The sequence below is a fragment of the Pistacia vera genome, unplaced genomic scaffold, assembly GCF_008641045.1.
Source record: "Pistacia vera cultivar Batoury unplaced genomic scaffold, PisVer_v2 Contig320, whole genome shotgun sequence".
Classification (NCBI taxonomy): Eukaryota; Viridiplantae; Streptophyta; class Magnoliopsida; order Sapindales; family Anacardiaceae; genus Pistacia; species Pistacia vera.
In genome coordinates this window covers 2,340,468-2,359,270 of record NW_022196136.1, presented here as the reverse complement: position 1 = coordinate 2,359,270, position 18,803 = coordinate 2,340,468, and the positions used below count along the sequence as shown (strand labels likewise).

At 35.8% G+C, this 18,803-nt stretch overlaps 3 protein-coding genes across 4 annotated transcripts; 1 reads left to right on the top strand and 2 right to left on the bottom strand.

Annotated features, from left to right (window-relative positions):
- Window positions 1-407: 407 nt before the first annotated feature.
- On the bottom strand, window positions 408-10,055 carry LOC116137041 (phenylalanine--tRNA ligase alpha subunit, cytoplasmic). 2 transcript variants are annotated; one of them, XM_031422726.1, is made up of 18 exons: window positions 9,823-10,055; window positions 9,418-9,543; window positions 8,838-8,927; window positions 8,519-8,575; window positions 8,136-8,191; window positions 7,832-7,924; window positions 7,170-7,260; window positions 6,495-6,532; window positions 6,344-6,382; window positions 5,580-5,656; window positions 5,416-5,500; window positions 5,233-5,329; window positions 4,671-4,767; window positions 4,155-4,226; window positions 3,612-3,678; window positions 3,407-3,532; window positions 876-930; window positions 408-788 (listed from the first exon to the last, which is right to left on the bottom strand). In XM_031422726.1, exons 1-18 carry the CDS (start codon window positions 9,967-9,969, stop codon window positions 735-737), a joined length of 1,467 nt encoding a protein of 488 aa, XP_031278586.1. In that variant the 5' UTR covers window positions 9,970-10,055; the 3' UTR covers window positions 408-734. The 2 variants fall into 2 exon arrangements, with proteins under 2 accessions (XP_031278586.1, XP_031278585.1); XM_031422725.1 differs by lacking the exons at window positions 408-788; window positions 876-930 and adding exons at window positions 2,724-3,099; window positions 3,187-3,241.
- A 1,655-nt stretch (window positions 10,056-11,710) lies between these two features.
- On the bottom strand, window positions 11,711-14,592 carry LOC116137143 (NADH dehydrogenase [ubiquinone] iron-sulfur protein 8-B, mitochondrial). Its single transcript, XM_031422829.1, has 8 exons — window positions 14,347-14,592; window positions 14,068-14,155; window positions 13,561-13,614; window positions 13,384-13,475; window positions 13,189-13,302; window positions 12,319-12,386; window positions 12,123-12,234; window positions 11,711-12,040 (listed from the first exon to the last, which is right to left on the bottom strand). Exons 1-8 carry the CDS (start codon window positions 14,398-14,400, stop codon window positions 11,945-11,947), a joined length of 678 nt encoding a protein of 225 aa, XP_031278689.1. The 5' UTR covers window positions 14,401-14,592; the 3' UTR covers window positions 11,711-11,944.
- A 147-nt stretch (window positions 14,593-14,739) lies between these two features.
- LOC116137144 (protein NUCLEAR FUSION DEFECTIVE 6, chloroplastic/mitochondrial) lies at window positions 14,740-15,694 on the top strand. The gene is made up of 3 exons (XM_031422830.1): window positions 14,740-14,970; window positions 15,066-15,184; window positions 15,419-15,694. The coding sequence occupies exons 1-3, from the start codon at window positions 14,825-14,827 to the stop codon at window positions 15,436-15,438; spliced, it is 285 nt and encodes a 94-aa protein (XP_031278690.1). The 5' UTR covers window positions 14,740-14,824; the 3' UTR covers window positions 15,439-15,694.
- The last annotated feature ends 3,109 nt before the right edge of the window (window positions 15,695-18,803 follow it).

The following is an 18,803-nucleotide window of genomic DNA, read 5'->3' as shown; positions in this document are numbered from 1 at the left end:
GGGTAGGGTTTGTAATACGGAACGATGGTTTATTGTGTAATTTAGCATGGTATTCAAGCCTAGTAAATTTAGGACATTTTATTTGATGTAATATTGCTACCGTTTGTATTATTACAAGAGGAATATCTAGTACCTCATTCAATCTGAAATGCAATAAAATGGATATTTAAATTCAATTATTTAAGGATGGTTTTCGTCTCTTCAATATTGAGATCCAGTTTACTGATAAGGTTATGCATGAGATTAACCATGAGTCGGTGTGTCGAGTATGCAAACAGAGTGTAACACATACTCGCTTATAATTGATTGATTATACATACAAAAATTTAAAAACTAAACGAAGATGCAAGTTAGTTAACATCACAAGACTTTGTGTTCATGAACCCTAAAAATGTCGGTAAAATTTTCTAAAGGGAAAGGCAGGAAACGATCGAGAACAGAATCGAAGAAAGAATAAATAATGAAGAACATCTTGAGGTCATAGGGAATTTGTCCATCAATTTGGTTTGTCTTGGTGTGTATTAGCAAACAATATATTGAATAATGTTATACAAGATGCCTCTGCTCATTTGCAGACCAAAAATTTCAAAGCCTCTTTCATAAAATTAATCTAAATTCAACTAAGCGAAAAAACCAGTAACTTTGTGCTACGATCCATGACTCTATAAGCTGCCAAGACCCTGGTGTTTCCTAGTATACTCGAGAGTTACGAAAGAAATAGAAGAACCACAATTTTACTCGAGGCCAAGGCGACAGATCGGGTTCTCCTTGATGAGACCAAGATCCACCTGCAATAACAAGAGACAAACATGCACCAGCATTCTCGATTTGAAAGCAATATGGCATCATAGCTAGTATATGGAAAGTAGAAGTACCTTGTGTCCAAACAGATCTCGGATATTATTGAAACCGTAGAGTATCATAGTCGGTCTAGTTCAAAAAGTTAGAAACAAAAATCAATATCTTTTCAGTACATAGTAAGAGCAGGAAGTAAATTGCTTCAGCATTGTCACAAACGTGTTAAACGACAGACAAGCGAAATAAATTCCATTCAGTTTATACTTTATACTTGAATAAAAATTATAATCTAATTACCTTTCAAGGGAAAGTCCCCATGCAACAACACGAACATCTTCTGGGAATCCCATAGGAAGCAACATTTCAGGTCTGAACATGCCAGAATTCCCAATTTCCACCCATTTCCCTAAGCCTTCATGATAGCTGGTAAACCACAGGAGGGATGTCAATTGCTAAGTACCAAAATATACAACACCAAATTAGAGAAGTCCAGGATTTATTACCTGAAAATCTCCATGCTAGGTTCGGTATACGGATTGTAAGCAGGCTTAAAACGCAGCTGCGACATGCCTGTGAATAGATGGGAAAATAAGTTAATTTAGCTGTAGATTAGAAGTTTTTAGCCAATTAAAGAGAAGGAAAAACTAATTGTTCAACATCTTGCCAAGAGGAATAGTATCTGTCTAATATTTTCCTTTTAGGGTAGTTATTTGTCAAAACTCATACTAGCTATTATTTCCAACCATGAAGCATTCTTTTAGTGCTCTTTAAGCACATTTATTGGCAACAGGAGTATCTTTTTTCCTGGTTTGGTTTCAATAAAAGGGGTTTTAGCCTGTGCCATCCAGTCCATGATGGCTGCAGAAAACTGCCAGATGGAGATGCAAACAGAGAATATAACTGCAATGCATTGGTTGAAAGGAGAGAACAAAAATATCAAGCTTCACCTCATCTGACTTTGAAAAATTAAACTCTAATTAAAAAAATTTATACTATAAAGAAGCATAGAAGCCAACTGAATTTTCAATAGAGTGATCATCCATTACCCAAACGTGTGAAGAAATCCTTCAGGACTCCAATCAAGTCACCAAGCGTAAGCCCCCGATCACATATTAGGCCTGAAACCAAAATAAGTAATTACGCAATATTCATAGATAGCAGAGCATCAATACATTACCCATGTATATGTTTAATTAATGCTAGTGGTGAAAACAAGGAGAGTCTATAACAAATCCAGGTGATTTCACAACTTTTAATATATATAACTTCGAGATTACTGATTTTTGGTCAATGCCAAAACTGACTTGTGCATAAATAGAACAAGGTTGGCACTTGNACGCTCACTGTCATTTTCCTCTCCACTCTTGTCTCGACGTCTTCTCTCCCTTACCCTATCTCTCCTACAATCACCATTGCTTTCCACTCCACTCTTGTCTCAACATCTTGTCTCCCTTTCCCGATCTCTCTGGCTCTCACCCTAAGGACTATGAAATGGGGTTACTAAAATGGGTTTGGGTAGGGTTTGTAATACGGAACGATGGTTTATTGTGTAATTTAGCATGGTATTCAAGCCTAGTAAATTTAGGACATTTTATTTGATGTAATATTGCTACCGTTTGTATTATTACAAGAGGAATATCTAGTACCTCATTCAATCTGAAATGCAATAAAATGGATATTTAAATTCAATTATTTAAGGATGGTTTTCGTCTCTTCAATATTGAGATCCAGTTTACTGATAAGGTTATGCATGAGATTAACCATGAGTCGGTGTGTCGAGTATGCAAACAGAGTGTAACACATACTCGCTTATAATTGATTGATTATACATACAAAAATTTAAAAACTAAACGAAGATGCAAGTTAGTTAACATCACAAGACTTTGTGTTCATGAACCCTAAAAATGTCGGTAAAATTTTCTAAAGGGAAAGGCAGGAAACGATCGAGAACAGAATCGAAGAAAGAATAAATAATGAAGAACATCTTGAGGTCATAGGGAATTTGTCCATCAATTTGGTTTGTCTTGGTGTGTATTAGCAAACAATATATTGAATAATGTTATACAAGATGCCTCTGCTCATTTGCAGACCAAAAATTTCAAAGCCTCTTTCATAAAATTAATCTAAATTCAACTAAGCGAAAAAACCAGTAACTTTGTGCTACGATCCATGACTCTATAAGCTGCCAAGACCCTGGTGTTTTCTAGTATACTCGAGAGTTACGCAAGAAATAGAAGAACCACAATTTTACTCGAGGCCAAGGCGACAGATCGGGTTCTCCTTGATGAGACCAAGATCCACCTGCAATAACAAGAGACAAACATGCACCAGCATTCTCGATTTGAAAGCTATATGGCATCATAGCTAGTATATGGAAAGTAGAAGTACCTTGTGTCCAAACAGATCTCGGATATTATTGTAACCGTAGAGTATCATAGTCGGTCTAGTTCAAAAAGTTTGAAACAAAAATCAGTATCTTTTCAGTACATAGTAAGAGCAGGAAGTAAATTGCTTCAGCATTGTCACAAACATGTTAAACGACAGACAAGCGAAATAAATTCCATTCAGTTTATACTTTATACTTGAATAAAAATTACAATCTAATTACCTTTCAAGGGAAAGGCCCCATGCAACAACACGAACATCTTCTGGGAATCCCATAGGAAGCAACATTTCAGGTCTGAACATGCCAGAATTCCCAATTTCCACCCATTTCCCTAAGCCTTCATGATAGCTGGTAATCACAGGAGGGATGTCAATTGCTAAGTACCAAAACAAACAACACCAAATTAGAGAAGTCCAGGATTTATTACCTGAAAATCTCCATGCTAGGTTCGGTATACGGATTGTAAGCAGGCTTAAAACGCAGCTGCGACATGCCTGTGAATAGATGGGAAAATAAGTTAATTTAGCTGTAGATTAGAAGTTTTTAGCCAATTAAAGAGAAGGAAAAACTAATTGTTCAACATCTTGCCAAGAGGAATAGTATCTGTCTAATATTTTCCTTTTAGGGTAGTTATTTGTCAAAACTCATACTAGCTATTATTTCCAACCATGAAGCATTCTTTTAGTGCTCTTTAAGCACATTTATTGGCAACAGGAGTATCTTTTTTCCTGGTTTGGTTTCAATAAAAGGGGTTTTAGCCTGTGCCATCCAGTCCATGATGGCTGCAGAAAACTGCCAGATGGAGATGCAAACAGAGAATATAACTGCAATGCATTGGTTGAAAGGAGAGAACAAAAATATCAAGCTTCACCTCATCTGACTTTGAAAAATTAAACTCTAATGAAAAAAATTTATACTATAAAGAAGCATAGAAGCCAACTGAATTTTCAATAGAGTGATCATCCATTACCCAAACGTGTGAAGAAATCCTTCAGGACTCCAATCAAGTCACCAAGCGTAAGCCCCCGATCACATATTAGGCCTGAAACCAAAATAAGTAATTACGCAATATTCATAGAAAGCAGAGCATCAATACATTACCCATGTATACGTTTAATTAATGCTAGTGGTGAAAACAAGGAGAGTCTATAACAAATCCAGGTGATTTCACAACTTTTAATATATATAACTTCGAGATTACTGATTTTTGGTCAATGCCAAAACTGACTTGTGCATAAATAGAACAAGGTTGGCACTTGGAACACAGGTAAAAGTCCAACGTGTGTTATTATCAAGCGACTACAAAATATTTATACTAGTTGACAAAACAAACCAGGTCCAGATGATGGGTCAAATTGTTTGTTGCAATAAAGATAATTGATATCTCATTTTGAACAGCCAAACCCTCAGTTTAGACTTGAGTGAATTAAATTTAATTACACTGCTAAACCTAAATCCAGCATTGCATAGAATAACTTATCAACACCTTCTATTTGGTGAAACTCTGCAAGATGAGTTCGATCAACGGCTTCATTTCTAAAAACACGGTCTATAGAGAAGTACCTTTTGGGGGCAAATGGTTTCTGCAAATAAAATCAACAAAGAAAAACAAATGCTCAGAAATTATTAAAAAAAAAAAAAAAAAAAAAAAAGATAATGACACTCTAACCATAATCCTTCCACATAATTCAAATTATAGAACTTCAATACATGTGTTAAATAAGAATTGAAAGAAGAAAAAGCAAATGAAATAAATGCTAGATGGTGTCCACATTCAATTCAGTTATTTATAATGTTCATATCTCATTATTAAGATTTGTAGAGGTAAGCTAGCAGAGACCAAGCCAACCAAAGCTCTGAGAACAATATCTCTTTGTTCCCATCTAAAGTATCTTAGCAATTACTGGTGCCAGTACAGCTTCACTTGGAAGTATATTAGCACCAAAACTTAAAAACAAAGAGACTTTTGAATCCAAAAGGAAAGCTATACTGGACAGTATAATTTTTACTTTTTTTAAAATTCAGGAAGATTATCCAGTCAATCAAACCTCTGCTAGTGCCTTAAGCATCCTGGAGGAAACAGCAGTCGTGTGAGTTCGCAGGAGGTTTTTGTTTGCTTCCTCTCTCTTCCAATCATATCCATATCTTCCAAAATACAATTAAATAGAATTAAAAAGTATCCCTTAATGTGAAGATAAGATACTGAAGCCAGATTTAAGAAAATGACATACCCTCTGGACCCATAACCACCAACCTCATGAACACGTTTCACCCGCTCAACATAATCTTCGGGCAGTTCCCTCGTAGTTGAAGGTTCTACAGTATGCTAAACAACCATCAGAAGGAAATTTTATGGAGCACCATTACCAGAATCACGCAGTGAAGATGGCCAAACCTTGTAGAAAGAATGTATCGTGTGAATCACGGGCAGGGTGTTGTTGTGGCTGGAACAATGCATCAAAGTTCCAGAAGCTACAAGTTTGACATAAAAACAGGTTAACATTCAAGAGTGCACTGGCATTGCCTTTTATCACATTTAAAACAGTAGGTAAGCATTTGCAATCTAGCTTTTTTATTCCCTCAGCTAGCTGGGAATGGAGGAAAAGAACAAATAAGCATGTATGGTCAGCATTCTATGTTCTTCCATTTCACTATCTAAAACTTGTTCAAAGATTATCTTTTTGTGAGGTTTCTAAAGGCAACTAACCTTTTACAGCATAAATGAATGAATATGTATATTGCTTCATCTCACTGAACAATTGACACATAAAAATTTGTAGCTTCCTTCCCAATTTACAATATCTGACAGATGATGAGAAACCAATCGCAAGCCCAATTTTTAGATTGATACTGCATACAAAGATATAAACAATAAATTCTCTTCTTACTTCCATTCTTTGTTGGATGGAAGCATTTTAGGACACAACGGCCACATGCAGCAATTACTACATCCCTACATACCGTTTTGTGTGAAAAATGCCTTCAGTTATATCTCAACAACCATAAACCACCTTAGTCATCAAAAGTGTTCAACTATATGGTTAATCAAGGCTTACAAGATAAAGGCACAACCACTGAACTTATAATGTGAAGTTCTATTGACAATCAAGCAACAATGAAAATATAATGAGTTCACAAGGAACTGGTAAGACCACCTACCTGCTCTCAACATAATTGTTTGTTGGCATCTCCTCAAAACTGTACCCAGCACAAGACCAAAGTACAAAAATGTCAGACTTGAAAACAGAGATACTGTGAGAAAAAAAACATAAGTATGTTGAAATCAAACGAACTAAAGGTCATAACTCACCCCAACTGAAGGAAAATGTCCTTCAATTGCTTTCGTACCTGAAAATGGAAAAACATGTTAAATAGAAAATCATACAAGATTTTACAAAATAAGGAATGTGATATTTAAGATATTATAAAGAACTTTAAGGTATTGGTAAAATTTTGTACAAAGCTTGTGCAAAATCCTAAGTAAACAATTTTTCTCTATGACAGCCACAATGCATGCACACAAATTCATCTTTATCTATGGAACAGCTTGTGTTCATAAAAACACACTCATATTATTCTAAATGCTATAACTGTGGAAAATAATCTTCATAAGAACATCACTCTTCCTTGTTCACACTGAAACTTCTCAGGGAGTTTAATGTTCAACAAATCACAGAAAATTTAATTAGGCTTCAGTTGATTTCCATCTAATAGCAACCCACTAACTTTGTGAGCCTACTTAGTACAATGGCATCACCAAGACAGAATTTTGCATTATTAACTATATCTAACGTGTAAACCATTCACAAGTGGGCATTAATGACAAACATTTCCACCCTTTAAGAGATTAATCAAAACATATTGCAAACTAAAGAAACTTTACAAAAAGTATTAATAAAATTATCCCCACAAAGTAATTATACGTTGGTAAAAATCTAACATTCGTTGAAATTAACAGGAGGTAAAGTAAGTGAGTGTTTCGTACCTTTAGCAGTGGGTGAAGGTGGCCACCTTCAGCAGGCTGTCCTTTAGCATTGAAGTTATACTCTTTGAATTCTAGTTCCTTCCAATCGCCTCTGAAGGCAGAAACATTGCAGAAATTTTTCAGCTTAGTTACTAGCTTAAGTCAGAAAGATACCCTTAACATGTATAAAAAAAGGAAAAAAAGCAGTGAACGGTGTTACATAACAAGATGCAAGACATTCAGGCTGAAAAACAAGAAGTATAACCTATAAATATATTTTCATCAATTATTGCTAGCTTATCCTGCACATTGACCAATATGACAGTAAATTAAAAAAATAAATATTTTAAATTAAAAGCTTTAAAAAATATAAAACTGCAAAATAAATATCCTGCAAAATGTAAGACCATAGAAATACCCCCAACTTCAAAGAAGAAAGAGAATGAATATAAGTATTCTAGACTTTATTGTCCTACACATTATAATTGGTACATAGCCCAAAATATGTTTACCATTTCCACTCTTCCTTTAACAGGCAAAAACCTTTCAAATGATACAAATAAAGGGAAATGGACTTCAACACTAAATTCAATGCCTGAAGCTATTGTCACTAACAATGCTTACTAACAAACGGTTTATACTTTTTAATATTTTGTCACAAAGATAAAAAACATATCAAATACCTCTGTAGGTTTTCTCGAGTCAAATCTGTAGCAACTTTCTTTCTTTGCGGAGCATAATTAGGACCTTTAGTAACTGAGTAGCCCTTCCATGTTCTAAAAGAAAATTAAAATAAAAAAAGAAGTAATTTAGTACAGGTCAGGAATAGCTTTGTTGCCACCACAATTGAACAAAGAAGCTTCAATAGAGTGATGTGAAAACCCCAGCAGTCTTAGCATATAAAGCCTGAGGTTCTTATCATAGAAGAACAATAAATGAGCAATGAAATCACATGTATATAAATTGAAAGTCAAGAAAGATGATTACTGAAGAACAATAAGCTTTCTCGCTTTGAGAGAGTTGATATCTTCTTGCTTAATTTCCTGAATTACAAAGTGGATTTATTAGAGTAAACTAAAGAGAAAAGGAAGTACAGAAAAACAAATTCAGATTTAGCACAGGAAAACATGATGAATTCATTTTACGTGAACCAAAGTTGTAAGAACAACGATGGGTGTATAAGGCATATAGGAAGAGGAATTTGTATGCCACCCTAACTAGGTTACTTTTGGTAGTATTAAGAGTCAGCTTTATAATAAATGAGAGAAAAATAATTAAAGCTTAGTGATAATAGAATAAAACTCTCGGTGATTTATGGAGAAACTAATGTTATACCGATGACAGGTAAATTAGATATGATAATCACGTACATGTCCTTCTTGTACATGTAGCAGCAAAACTCTCACTTTATCTTCCACATTTTGAACCTACAGCAATTTAAGAACAATCATGAATACTTAAGCATAATATACACAATAGAAGCACAAATTGGTCAGAAAATAGATGCTCTAACAATTGGACAGCAAGCATGTAATAGGTTTGGAGTAGGCAACAACACTTTAATAATATATACAGACAAAAGTCAAAATGCCATTGAGAATGACCAACTCACTAAACAACATTTCTCGCATTCCACCTAAAACTCATTAAAGAACTTGATTAACTGAAAAACTTAAAAAAGGGTGTTACCTTTCTTGAAACTTGCTTTCCCATCTCCACCCACCTATTCTTTCCTGCCTGTGAGCAACCTATTTTGAACACTGCAGGATCAAGCTTTTTCTGCATCAATACAATGTTTTAGCTACACATCTTAGCAAAAATTCACAACTATCATCATAAACACACATTTCAACCCACAACAGAAAAGGAAATTCAAAGCAGAAAATATTACAAAGAGCATCCTGTACAATATCCATATAGCCTGATTCATAAACTACAGTATGCTAATCAATTACAGTTTTGTAAAAATGTTATTGAAAAATGTAAAATCATTTCCCAGTGAACGAAGCTGAAGACACCATATTGGCTTCTCAATATTCTTCAGAAATCATTCTCAAAAATGTTCTTTAGTCGGTTTACTCATATTAAAATATTTCGTTGCCTACATTTTCATTCCCAAAATTTTGTTTTCAAAGACGCTAACATAGATGCTCTCAGATCTTAAAACACTAAATCCAACTTCTTGTTACATTTTTCAAATTCGTTAGACATAATAACTAAATATAAAAATCCGATAATTACAAATTCAAATGGGAGTCATAGAAATCACCTGCAGTTCATCTTTTGAGATACTGCCCTCCTGTGGCACAGCCATAAACAATTGAAATTCAGGTGATCCTTCAGCTGCATATTTTCTACCTTCATCAGTCAGCACCCACGTCTCCCTCTTAATGTTCTGTATAATTATTTTTAAATAACATAATAAATCCAAAATTCACTTTTTAATCTTCATCAAATAAAATAAAGCACAATTAACCAAATAACACTAACGGAACCACCACTAGAAAACACTAATCAATCAAACATACAAAATTAAAATAATAATAATAATAACATAAAGCAAATCAGCAAAGCCGATTTTTTTTTCCAAATCTCCTGTATCCCTAAGTTTTGATAACAAGCATGCAGATAGCAAAGCCAGTGAAGCATTTTAGCAGAAAAGGTCGTAGTGTACCTGAGCGTCTACGTAACGAAAGCCGTGAAGACTTTTGATGACATTAACGACGTCATTGTGATCGAGTTGGCGTTCGGCGGCGAAAACACCTGAATCCGCGATTTGCTCATTGTGTTCTAAGTAACCTAAAATCGCCTCCTCAGCCATCTGGTGGTCTTGAGTTTGACTGTTTGAATTATTCTTTCCTGCTTTTTCTTTGCGTCGGAGTTCAGAGCTTATTGGTTAACCTAGCCACTTAGATGATGTCAGACTCCAGTCAGACCAACCCTGTAAGATTAGAGAAAGAGCTGGGCTGGGCTCCTGTCCAGGACTCGACCTCTGTTAGGACTTGGGCTTTACAGTTTACATCGAAATTATTCTTTTTAATTCTAAAATAATTTCAAAAAATAGTATCAGTATTTATACCATGAATAATACTATACTTACACAAAATTTATATCAACTTTTTTGTACAAAAAGACGTATTTTTAGGGCTAAAAAATGTCCTCGACCCAAATGGGATAACGCGTCTGACAGTGAGGAAGGGATCAGGCCCAATCCCAATGCGGCTCAAGCCAGAGCTCCCCGAGTAAGGCCCATTTGATATGAAGTATAATCAATCCAAACCATCTGGACACAAGCCTTCTAATCCCAGTATACTTCCCTGACCTATGAATGAATTCAGAGCTCATGGTCACCTATGGATCACATTCCTACTTGAACACCGATAAAGTAGTTCACTACCATCCCAACTCCTCCAAGGTTCGTATCAGAGTCATACTTGGACTCCCCTTCACGCCAGGATAATGGGACCAAAGGATATATCCTTGGAAGGAACGAATTACTATGAGAACTCTCAATCCTACCAGGATTGGGAGACCAGACAGTCACTATTTAAACAGAGGTCAGCTCCCTCACAAGGCATATTACATTACACCTTCAGACCCCGAGTTCCTGCTTGAGAACTTCACATTACAACCGTAGTCACAGTCCCCAACTAGACTTCTGGTAACCTCTCTACTCCCCAACCCTCACTAAATCAACCTCTTTCAACCTTGCTGACTTGAGCATCGGAGTGCCTATGGTAAACACCACCCCGGTGTTTTCTGTCGCTTCACGTTTGTTTCTCTACGCGTGCAGATACAGCGGATAGCTAGTGGCCTCAACCTCATAGGATCAGTCACTCCTTCCGTATAGGTAGATTTTTACGTCTACACATATCATAATATAATTAGATAAATTATTATAAAACTTTTATTTATTATTTTACAATGGATTATTTCATTTTTTTTTAATTTTTTAAAATTTGGCAACTTTATTTATTTATTTTTGATTGGGACATGCGAACCAACTTAACGCAATAAGATAAGTCAAGTGCGCTAAAAGAGACCTCGTAGCTCGCTCAAGTCGATCGGGCATTCCTATGGTTGATAAGCTCCGACTCCTTCTTCTCCTTTCCCCACATCTTATTCGGGGGATTAGGGAGAAACAGGTGCTATGGCCCTGGTTCGTTAGCATTCCGCCCTTCAAACTTGGCTACACCAGAAGTCATCATTATTTTACAATGGGTTATTTCATAATTATTTTTTTAATTTTTCAAAATTTGGCAGCTTTATTTATTTATTTTTCACTGGGGCATCCGGACCAACTTACGTGCACCTTAACTAATCTCCAAGACCTTAAAGTTAACGGCCGAATAAATCTTCAGTGGCCACCCCTTTTAGAAACCGAGGTAAATCGAACTCATAACCTCTTGAATAATACCTCAAACGTCTCTATCCAACCATTCGGTCACCCAAAGGTGGTTCTGTTAGCTTTACTTGATGAGTGAAGAGAGCATACGGCTGATCATAGGGTTTAAACATGAAGAAAAAGTTCATACAATTGAAAGGGTTTGCCATTCGCCATTAAAAAACAGAAATTATTCCCATTTTTCCATTGGCAAATTTTTACAACATATATTTTGTTCCATTACTTAAAAAATGTAGCGGCCAAAGCAAAATTCAAATGAGAAAGCTACATAATCACAAAATATAAAATAAAAGTTTCTGCAGAAACTCCTGCACGGATCTTTTTATTTTTCATCAACTCAAAAACTGAAGAAAATCCGAGTACCAACTAGGTTAAAATAACCGGGGGAGCATCAGCGGTAAAGGCTTTCGGATCTGAGGTTCTCTGCAATCTCAGTCTCCCAACGATCCCCATTCTCGAGCAGCTTTTCTTTGTCATACAGAAGCTCCTGAAGCAATATTAAAGCATTAATAATTGACATACACAGTTGAATCTAGTGCTTATGATTTAATAAAAGCACGCGTACAGACCTCATGAGTCTCAGTTGCAAACTCAAAGTTAGGTCCTTCCACAATGGCATCAACAGGACAAGCCTCTTGGCAAAATCCACAGTAGATGCACTTGGTCATGTCAATATCATACCTGCAAAGTTAAAATACAATGAGATATGAAACTAATGAGAAGGGAAGAGAGGGTAGAAAAGAGGAGAAGAGGAAGATACTTCACCTAGTTGTCCTGCGACTTCCATCTTCTCTTTCCTCTGCCTCAATTGTGATTGCTTGTGCAGGGCATATCTGGTGAATAACCATGGTCTCATAAGATAATTGCCACATAGAGCTAGTAAACCCATATCCAAAAGATATAGGATGGCAGCCCATCAAGGTTTTACAATATACAAATGCAAACAGGAAATGCATATTAAAAGGCACAAGAGGCCTACAAAGACAGAAGCACACATTGAAAAACATGGACAAATTTTGCATAGTATATGTGGCACTCTTTCTGCCTATAGCCGAGAACAAGCAGCTAGAATGCTCAAGATAGGATGCAGCATTTCCTGAAAAAATTTTGATACCATGAACAATTTACATCATGAGCTAAAACCCACACACAAGATAGGATGATCAAGATAATTAAAAAGTTCAGTCAACTGCAGATCCTATAGTGCGGGGCAATCCAGTTGTCATTAATCAAGTTGTACTAAATGAGCTTGTTAATATGGTTTAATGCAGATATCGTAAATATAAGATTGATTATTGAAATTCATGACCCAGTGTTCTCAAGTTTCTTTTCTGGGCACATACGACCATATTGGTATTAAGAATAACGTTTTACACACACGTTAACTTTGTAGATGAGAAAAAGCATAGATAGCAGACAAGCTTAAAATACAGCAGAAACATACTCTAGGCCATGGCATCCAAACAACTGGCCATTGCCAGCCAAGTGTTCAGTGCATAGCAGAACTGAAGCCTGACATGATATGAGAACAATGCAAACTTTTTCCACTGTTATTTACAAGAAAACTAGGCAATTCCTATATTCTATTTTTCTTCCTTTTTTAAGTGAACCTATTTTCACAGAACAATTACTTACAGCTTCACAGAGCTTGCAAGCAATGCATCGTTCCTCTCCAGTGGGATATCGTCGCAGGGCATGCTCACCACGAAAGCGAGGGCTTAAAGGACCCTTCTCAAATGGATAATTGATCTGCATAAGAAGACATGGTATAGGTTAGAAATCATAGCTCATCACAACCTAAATAAGATAATGGAGTAAGGAGACACTTACAGTAACTTTTGGCTCAAAAAAGTATTTGAGTGTCAGCATCAAACCCCGAACCATTTCAGTGAGAAATAACGTGTTTATGCTTCTTTCAAAAACTGCAATTATGTAACAAATACCTTGCAGTTAGAAATTAATGTAAAACCTAACTGAGAAAAAAGATCTTCTGTATAAATAGATTACCAGAACTCCAGTCTTTCGATATCTCTTTGGCAAGTTGCTCCCTCTCTTCATCATCTGCAGTTAGCAGCCAAAAATAAATAAATGAAAAAGCACCCCAAAAAAAAAAAAAAAAAATTATAAATTCGCAAGAGGCACAGATTATGCAGTTTAACAACAAATTGTGACCAATTTAACCTAGTGGCATGCAGTTATATTGATTTCTGACCCACTATCATATCACATATAGAATAAAAATAATCTTATGTACTTCGAAAAATAATACCACTTCCCTTTTCCAATATCAACTACCATACTAATGCACTTATTCATAATCATCCTTTAAATCAATAGAGGATTTCCAAAACCCATAGCATAGATGCAGCTACCAATATCAAAAAATTCCCGAAATACATATAATCTTACCCATTCAACCAGCATTCAGAACGAGCCTTGAACAAAAAATAAATAAATATTTCCTATTCATATATTGATTGATACATAATAAAAAAAAAATAGTGAAAAGCAAACCTTTCTTTGTGGGATGATAAGAGTAAGGGTGCGCACTGAATCGCAAACCATAATGCTGCGAACCCTGCAATGCTTGTCCCGACACCGCCTAACAAAACAACCCAAATTAAAATGTCAGTGAAAAAAACACCCTAATCTTAATAACGACATTTTTCTCTTTTACAAATTTCAATCAGCCCATCTTTTTCCCTAATTGAAAACTTTAAACTAATTCAATAAAAGCTAATTATGAAGTGGAACAAGAAAAATAGTTAGGGTTTTGCAGAAAGATATACTCACGAGGTGACGAGCGCGAAGGGCGGAGAGGGACTTGCGAGCTAAGATCGAAGCCATCGGTGATGGGTTAAGGTAGCTGAAGACGTATGAGTCCTCTGCCGGCGATTTGGGAGGGTTCCACAGGTACAAGCTAAGAGACTGGTACCACTTGCTTCTATGGGTGATCCGATTCAGCGGTGAAATGGCTTCGCTTTGTTAAGCTAACACAGTCGGTACATTTCTGGCATGGATTTCCAATACTGTGCGTTTTGAGGGGTCTTTTTAAGATTTTAAGATTCTGAAACGACCCGTTTTGGAAATATTGAGAGATTTTAACAAGAGGGCTTGATAACCCGAATCCGATCCATTTCCGTCTAGTCGGATATAGATGCACGACCCACGATTGGCCTTGGACGGCGCCGTTTTGACAATCAAAACTCTCGAACTCCTAACAGTAGGGTTTAAGCTCTCTTCACTCTCACAACACTCATCTGAACCAAAAATGGCTTCGTTATGTAGATCAGCCATAGCAACAGCTTCCAAATCCGTCGCTGCTCGATCCAAAAGTACAACCCAGAAGGCGCTGAACCCAAAATCCATTTTCTCCGCTTTCTCTTCACCAACCAGCTCCCTCCCTCGTGCCTCAAGGTTTATAGATATATGTATTTTTATTTTATTATTGTTGTTTAATTTTATCTCATTGAGGATGGCGGATTAAATTGATCGTTAATTTCTTATAGAAGGGTTGTTTCGGTATTGGGAAGTGTTGACTCACTGATGCCCCTTCACAGTGCCATTGCTTCTGCTCGGCTCAAGTCAAGCATTGCTGTTGATTCAACCTGCTGGAGCTGGCTTTCTCAAGGTAAAATTGAAGTAGTTCTTTTTACATTTCATTTACTAGAAATTATATTGGTAGTTTTTATGTTTTTATAAAGTATATGAATTTACAATGGATTTGTAGTATGTTCATTTATGGTCATGGTCCATTTTGTTATTAAGTGCTGGTTTATCTGTTTATCCACCATTGGTTTGATGGTTACTTAATATCTCATGTGAACGTTTTATTCTGACATTGTTCTTATACTGTGTTCAATAGGACTTGCAGTGCCATTGTGACACGGCTTGCTGGATATATTATGGAACTATAAATGAATAGGATTTATTATCAGCTTCTGTTTGTGAAAGAAAAACAAATGCCTGTAATCTTCTTTTTATAATCATTGTATCCGGCAGAGTATGCAAACTTGTGTAACCGAGTTAATAAGTTCTGTTACTTTTTTTTGTAATTTTTAAAATATTTTTGCGGGGATTAAGTTGTATTGAATTGTTTTTATTTATTTGGTAATCATCTTAGTGATTGTTGAAGTCTTGGAATTATTTGAATTTTCTTGAATGATTTAGTGAGAATTTAGGGTTCTTATGCACTTGGATCTTTGGTTAAAGACTTGATCAAGGGATTAAGTTGGCAGTGAAACTTGGTAGTTAAGTCCTTTAACATTCCCTTACCTTGAGATATCCTAATTTTGGGTGTCTATATTGTCAATCCACTTAATTACGGAGACCTTCTGGTGATTCTGGTTGGAGCTTGTAAGATGATATGGTATGTTTCAGTTTTCATCCTAGAATTGTAGAAACTAGCTAAAAATATTTGAAAAATGAAGATTTAAGGTGCCCTGCTTGAAAAGGAGTTGGAAATTATACAATCTTTATAGGTATCTTTTCACCATGATTGAATGAAATACTTTCATGTTTGCTTGCACGTAATGCACTTGTCCGTGTTTTCTGTATTCTTCATACAATGGTATTGAAGGTACACCTTGTTTATTCTGTGACTATACTGTGTTGTACTCACCAGGACTTACATATAGTAAACCTTCCTTACCTGTGGGATTATTATTTATCTGGTGATCAGTGTCCTTAACTCATGCCGCTCTTATCAGTCACCAAAAGTTGTGGTGCTCTATAGATAAAGCCAGGATTCTGGCCAAGTTAACCACACGTTCTTATTCTTATTTTTGCCTCATAATGTTCCTGATTAAATAATCTTTCTTCAATGGTTTGCCTTTCTTCACGAACTTGTTTCTTTTTGTGTATTCAACAAAATTTTCTTTCCTTTTTAGTTGAGTTTAGCTGTCTACTGATTATCTTCCGCATTTCTTTATTTCCATTTCCTAGACTTTGCAGTTCCTCGGTGACAGAGGCTTTGGTCTTTCCAAACCAAATTGGCATGCATTTGCGGTTTTCTCCTACCTGTGTTGGTTCCTTCACTACTTTGCCTTATCCTTCCCATTCATGGATTATGCTTTTGTAACTTGTCATGTGGCACCGAGGTCATATGCTACTATACTTGTTGATACTATATCCTTTGTTTTCATTAGCTAGAAAACCATTATATTTTTTTTTTCTGGTTTGCGGATCTTTACTTGCACACTTTTAGTTCTGCTGGAACCCTTTTTATTTTTTGCACCCTATTATTTTCTGATAAGATTGGGCACGATGCATCAGGAAACGCATTGCTAAACGAGAAAAAATAAATGTAGGAATATTCTTCTGTTCAAATTTGACATAAACATCAGAAGTTTTCAGTTATGAAATGGAATTAAGCTTGAAGTCTGTAAGTTTCCAAAGTCTTTTATGGATAGTTTAGGTTTTCTTTGGTAGTAATTCATTCTTTGATGTCTCATCTAGTTGACATTGGGTAAAGATTGCACATTGAGTTTAAGCTTCATACTGCATTTGCTGGTGAAGTTACTTTTTAGGGAACCGTTTGTCAGTTGGGAATTTCATAGGGTTTGTGGTAAAACACTCTGATTTCAGCTTATTGTTCATGGTGTAAAGAGCGGGTAATTTATGGGTAAGAGGATGTCCAAGCATTTGGAACTCAGTTGTAGCACCAGTTTTAAAGCTCTGTATGCTCATCTCTGTATGTATATCTGGTAAAGTTTACATCGAGATTTGATAATGAATAATGATCAGCATCATTATTATCATGGCCTTTCGCCTGTTCACAATCTATGCCAGAGTATATTGTCTACTAGACTACNTGATGTCTCATCTAGTTGACATTGGGTAAAGATTGCACATTGAGTTTAAGCTTCATACTGCATTTGCCGGTGAATTTACTTTTTAGGGAACCGTTTGTCAGTTAGGAATTTCATAGGCTTTGTGGTAAAACACTGATTTCAACTTATTGTTCATGGTGTGAAGAGCGGATAATTTATGGGTAAGAGGATGTCCAAGCATTTGGAACTCATTTGTAGCACCAGTTTTAAAGCTCTGTATGCTCATCTCTGTATGTATATCTGGTAAAGTTTACATCGAGATTTGATAATGAATAATGATCAGCATCATTATTATCATGGCCTTTCGCCTGTTCACAATCTATGCCAGAGTATATTGTCTACTAGACTACTACCCAGTAATCAAGGCTTGAATGGCCAACTGAATATGGCTGTTTGTTTCTCATCTTCACCTGAAGAGTTGCTTACTACTTCGCAGCTCAGCCCTCACTGATATGCCGAAATTGTTATGCCCCATTAGGCCTTATATTTGTCTAAAATTCACTGAAAAAAGAGGTGCAGTGAATCATCTAAACTTGACATTTTTTTCATCTGGGTTTCCAAGGCTTGAATTTCTTGGAGACTAACCACCACTGAGTGGTTTGATAGTAAAAGCGCAAAAGAAGGTTTTATGAGTTCTTGAGTTCAAGTTATCACAAGTGTTAATAGAGGTGATCACTAAGGGACTTACCTAGTCGTCAACTTTAGGATCTTAAGAGATTTGTTGAGGTAAGCACAAGCTAGTGCGGACATTCCCGGTCATCAAAAAAAAATTCTTGAATGACCAGAATCAATTCATGAGTGAATAGATTATTGCCAAAGTTGACAGTCTCTTGACACATTGTGGGTCTCTTAGTTTTCTTTTTGTTTGAGCTGCCAAAGCCTGTTGCAAAGAAGATGAAAATAGAAGTAAAACTGAAAATTTTCAAGTGAAAACATGTGGGGTAACCCGATTGTGATTTAACCCCAAATTAACTAACCCAAGTCTTCTGTTGTTTGTATTATGTCGTATCAAAGACTATCACTGCTATAATTAGGTATAAGTTTTGCTACAATACAACGTCGTATCAGTACAATAAAGTATGATATTGAATTATAGTCAAAGGCGACAAATTAGGTATGTGTTCTTTTTTTTTCCTAATTTTTAAGCCAAATCAAGCTATATCCAAATATTTAGGAAAAAAAATAGTTTTAAATATCTAATCAAATGCATTTTCATGATATTTTTTTTTTCTTTATTTGGATTATAGAGTCAAAATATTAAGATTAACTACTCACCTATAGGTAGTCAAAGTGGAAAGGGCAAACTAAGGGGCAGTAAACTTTGACCATAATTTACTTAGGGGTTGCGACAACAATTTACTTGACAATAATGTTAGGTCTACAATCTTTTCTCACGTCTCGTCATTGATTAACTTTTAG

What these genes read in the sequence shown, in the direction of transcription:
- LOC116137144 (XM_031422830.1), top strand. Translation starts at nt 14,825, where the DNA reads ATGGCTTCGTTATGTAGATCAGCCATAGCAACAGCTTCCAAATCCGTC. An exon ending in TCCCTCCCTCGTGCCTCAAG is followed by an intron (nt 14,971 to 15,065) that starts GTTTATAGATAT and finishes TTCTTATAGAAG; the next exon opens with GGTTGTTTCGGTATTGGGAA. An exon ending in CTGGAGCTGGCTTTCTCAAG is followed by an intron (nt 15,185 to 15,418) that starts GTAAAATTGAAG and finishes TGTGTTCAATAG; the next exon opens with GACTTGCAGTGCCATTGTGA.
- LOC116137143 (XM_031422829.1), bottom strand. Translation starts at nt 14,400, where the DNA reads ATGGCTTCGATCTTAGCTCGCAAGTCCCTCTCCGCCCTTCGCGCTCGT. An exon ending in ATCGAAAGACTGGAGTTCTG is followed by an intron (nt 13,476 to 13,560) that starts GTAATCTATTTA and finishes ACATAATTGCAG; the next exon opens with TTTTTGAAAGAAGCATAAAC. An exon ending in TTTTTGAGCCAAAAGTTACT is followed by an intron (nt 13,303 to 13,383) that starts GTAAGTGTCTCC and finishes CTTCTTATGCAG; the next exon opens with ATCAATTATCCATTTGAGAA.
- LOC116137041 (XM_031422726.1), bottom strand. Translation starts at nt 9,969, where the DNA reads ATGGCTGAGGAGGCGATTTTAGGTTACTTAGAACACAATGAGCAAATC. An exon ending in ACCTTCACCCACTGCTAAAG is followed by an intron (nt 6,533 to 7,169) that starts GTACGAAACACT and finishes TTCCATTTTCAG; the next exon opens with GTACGAAAGCAATTGAAGGA. An exon ending in CCTAGCATGGAGATTTTCAG is followed by an intron (nt 3,533 to 3,611) that starts GTAATAAATCCT and finishes TGTGATTACCAG; the next exon opens with CTATCATGAAGGCTTAGGGA.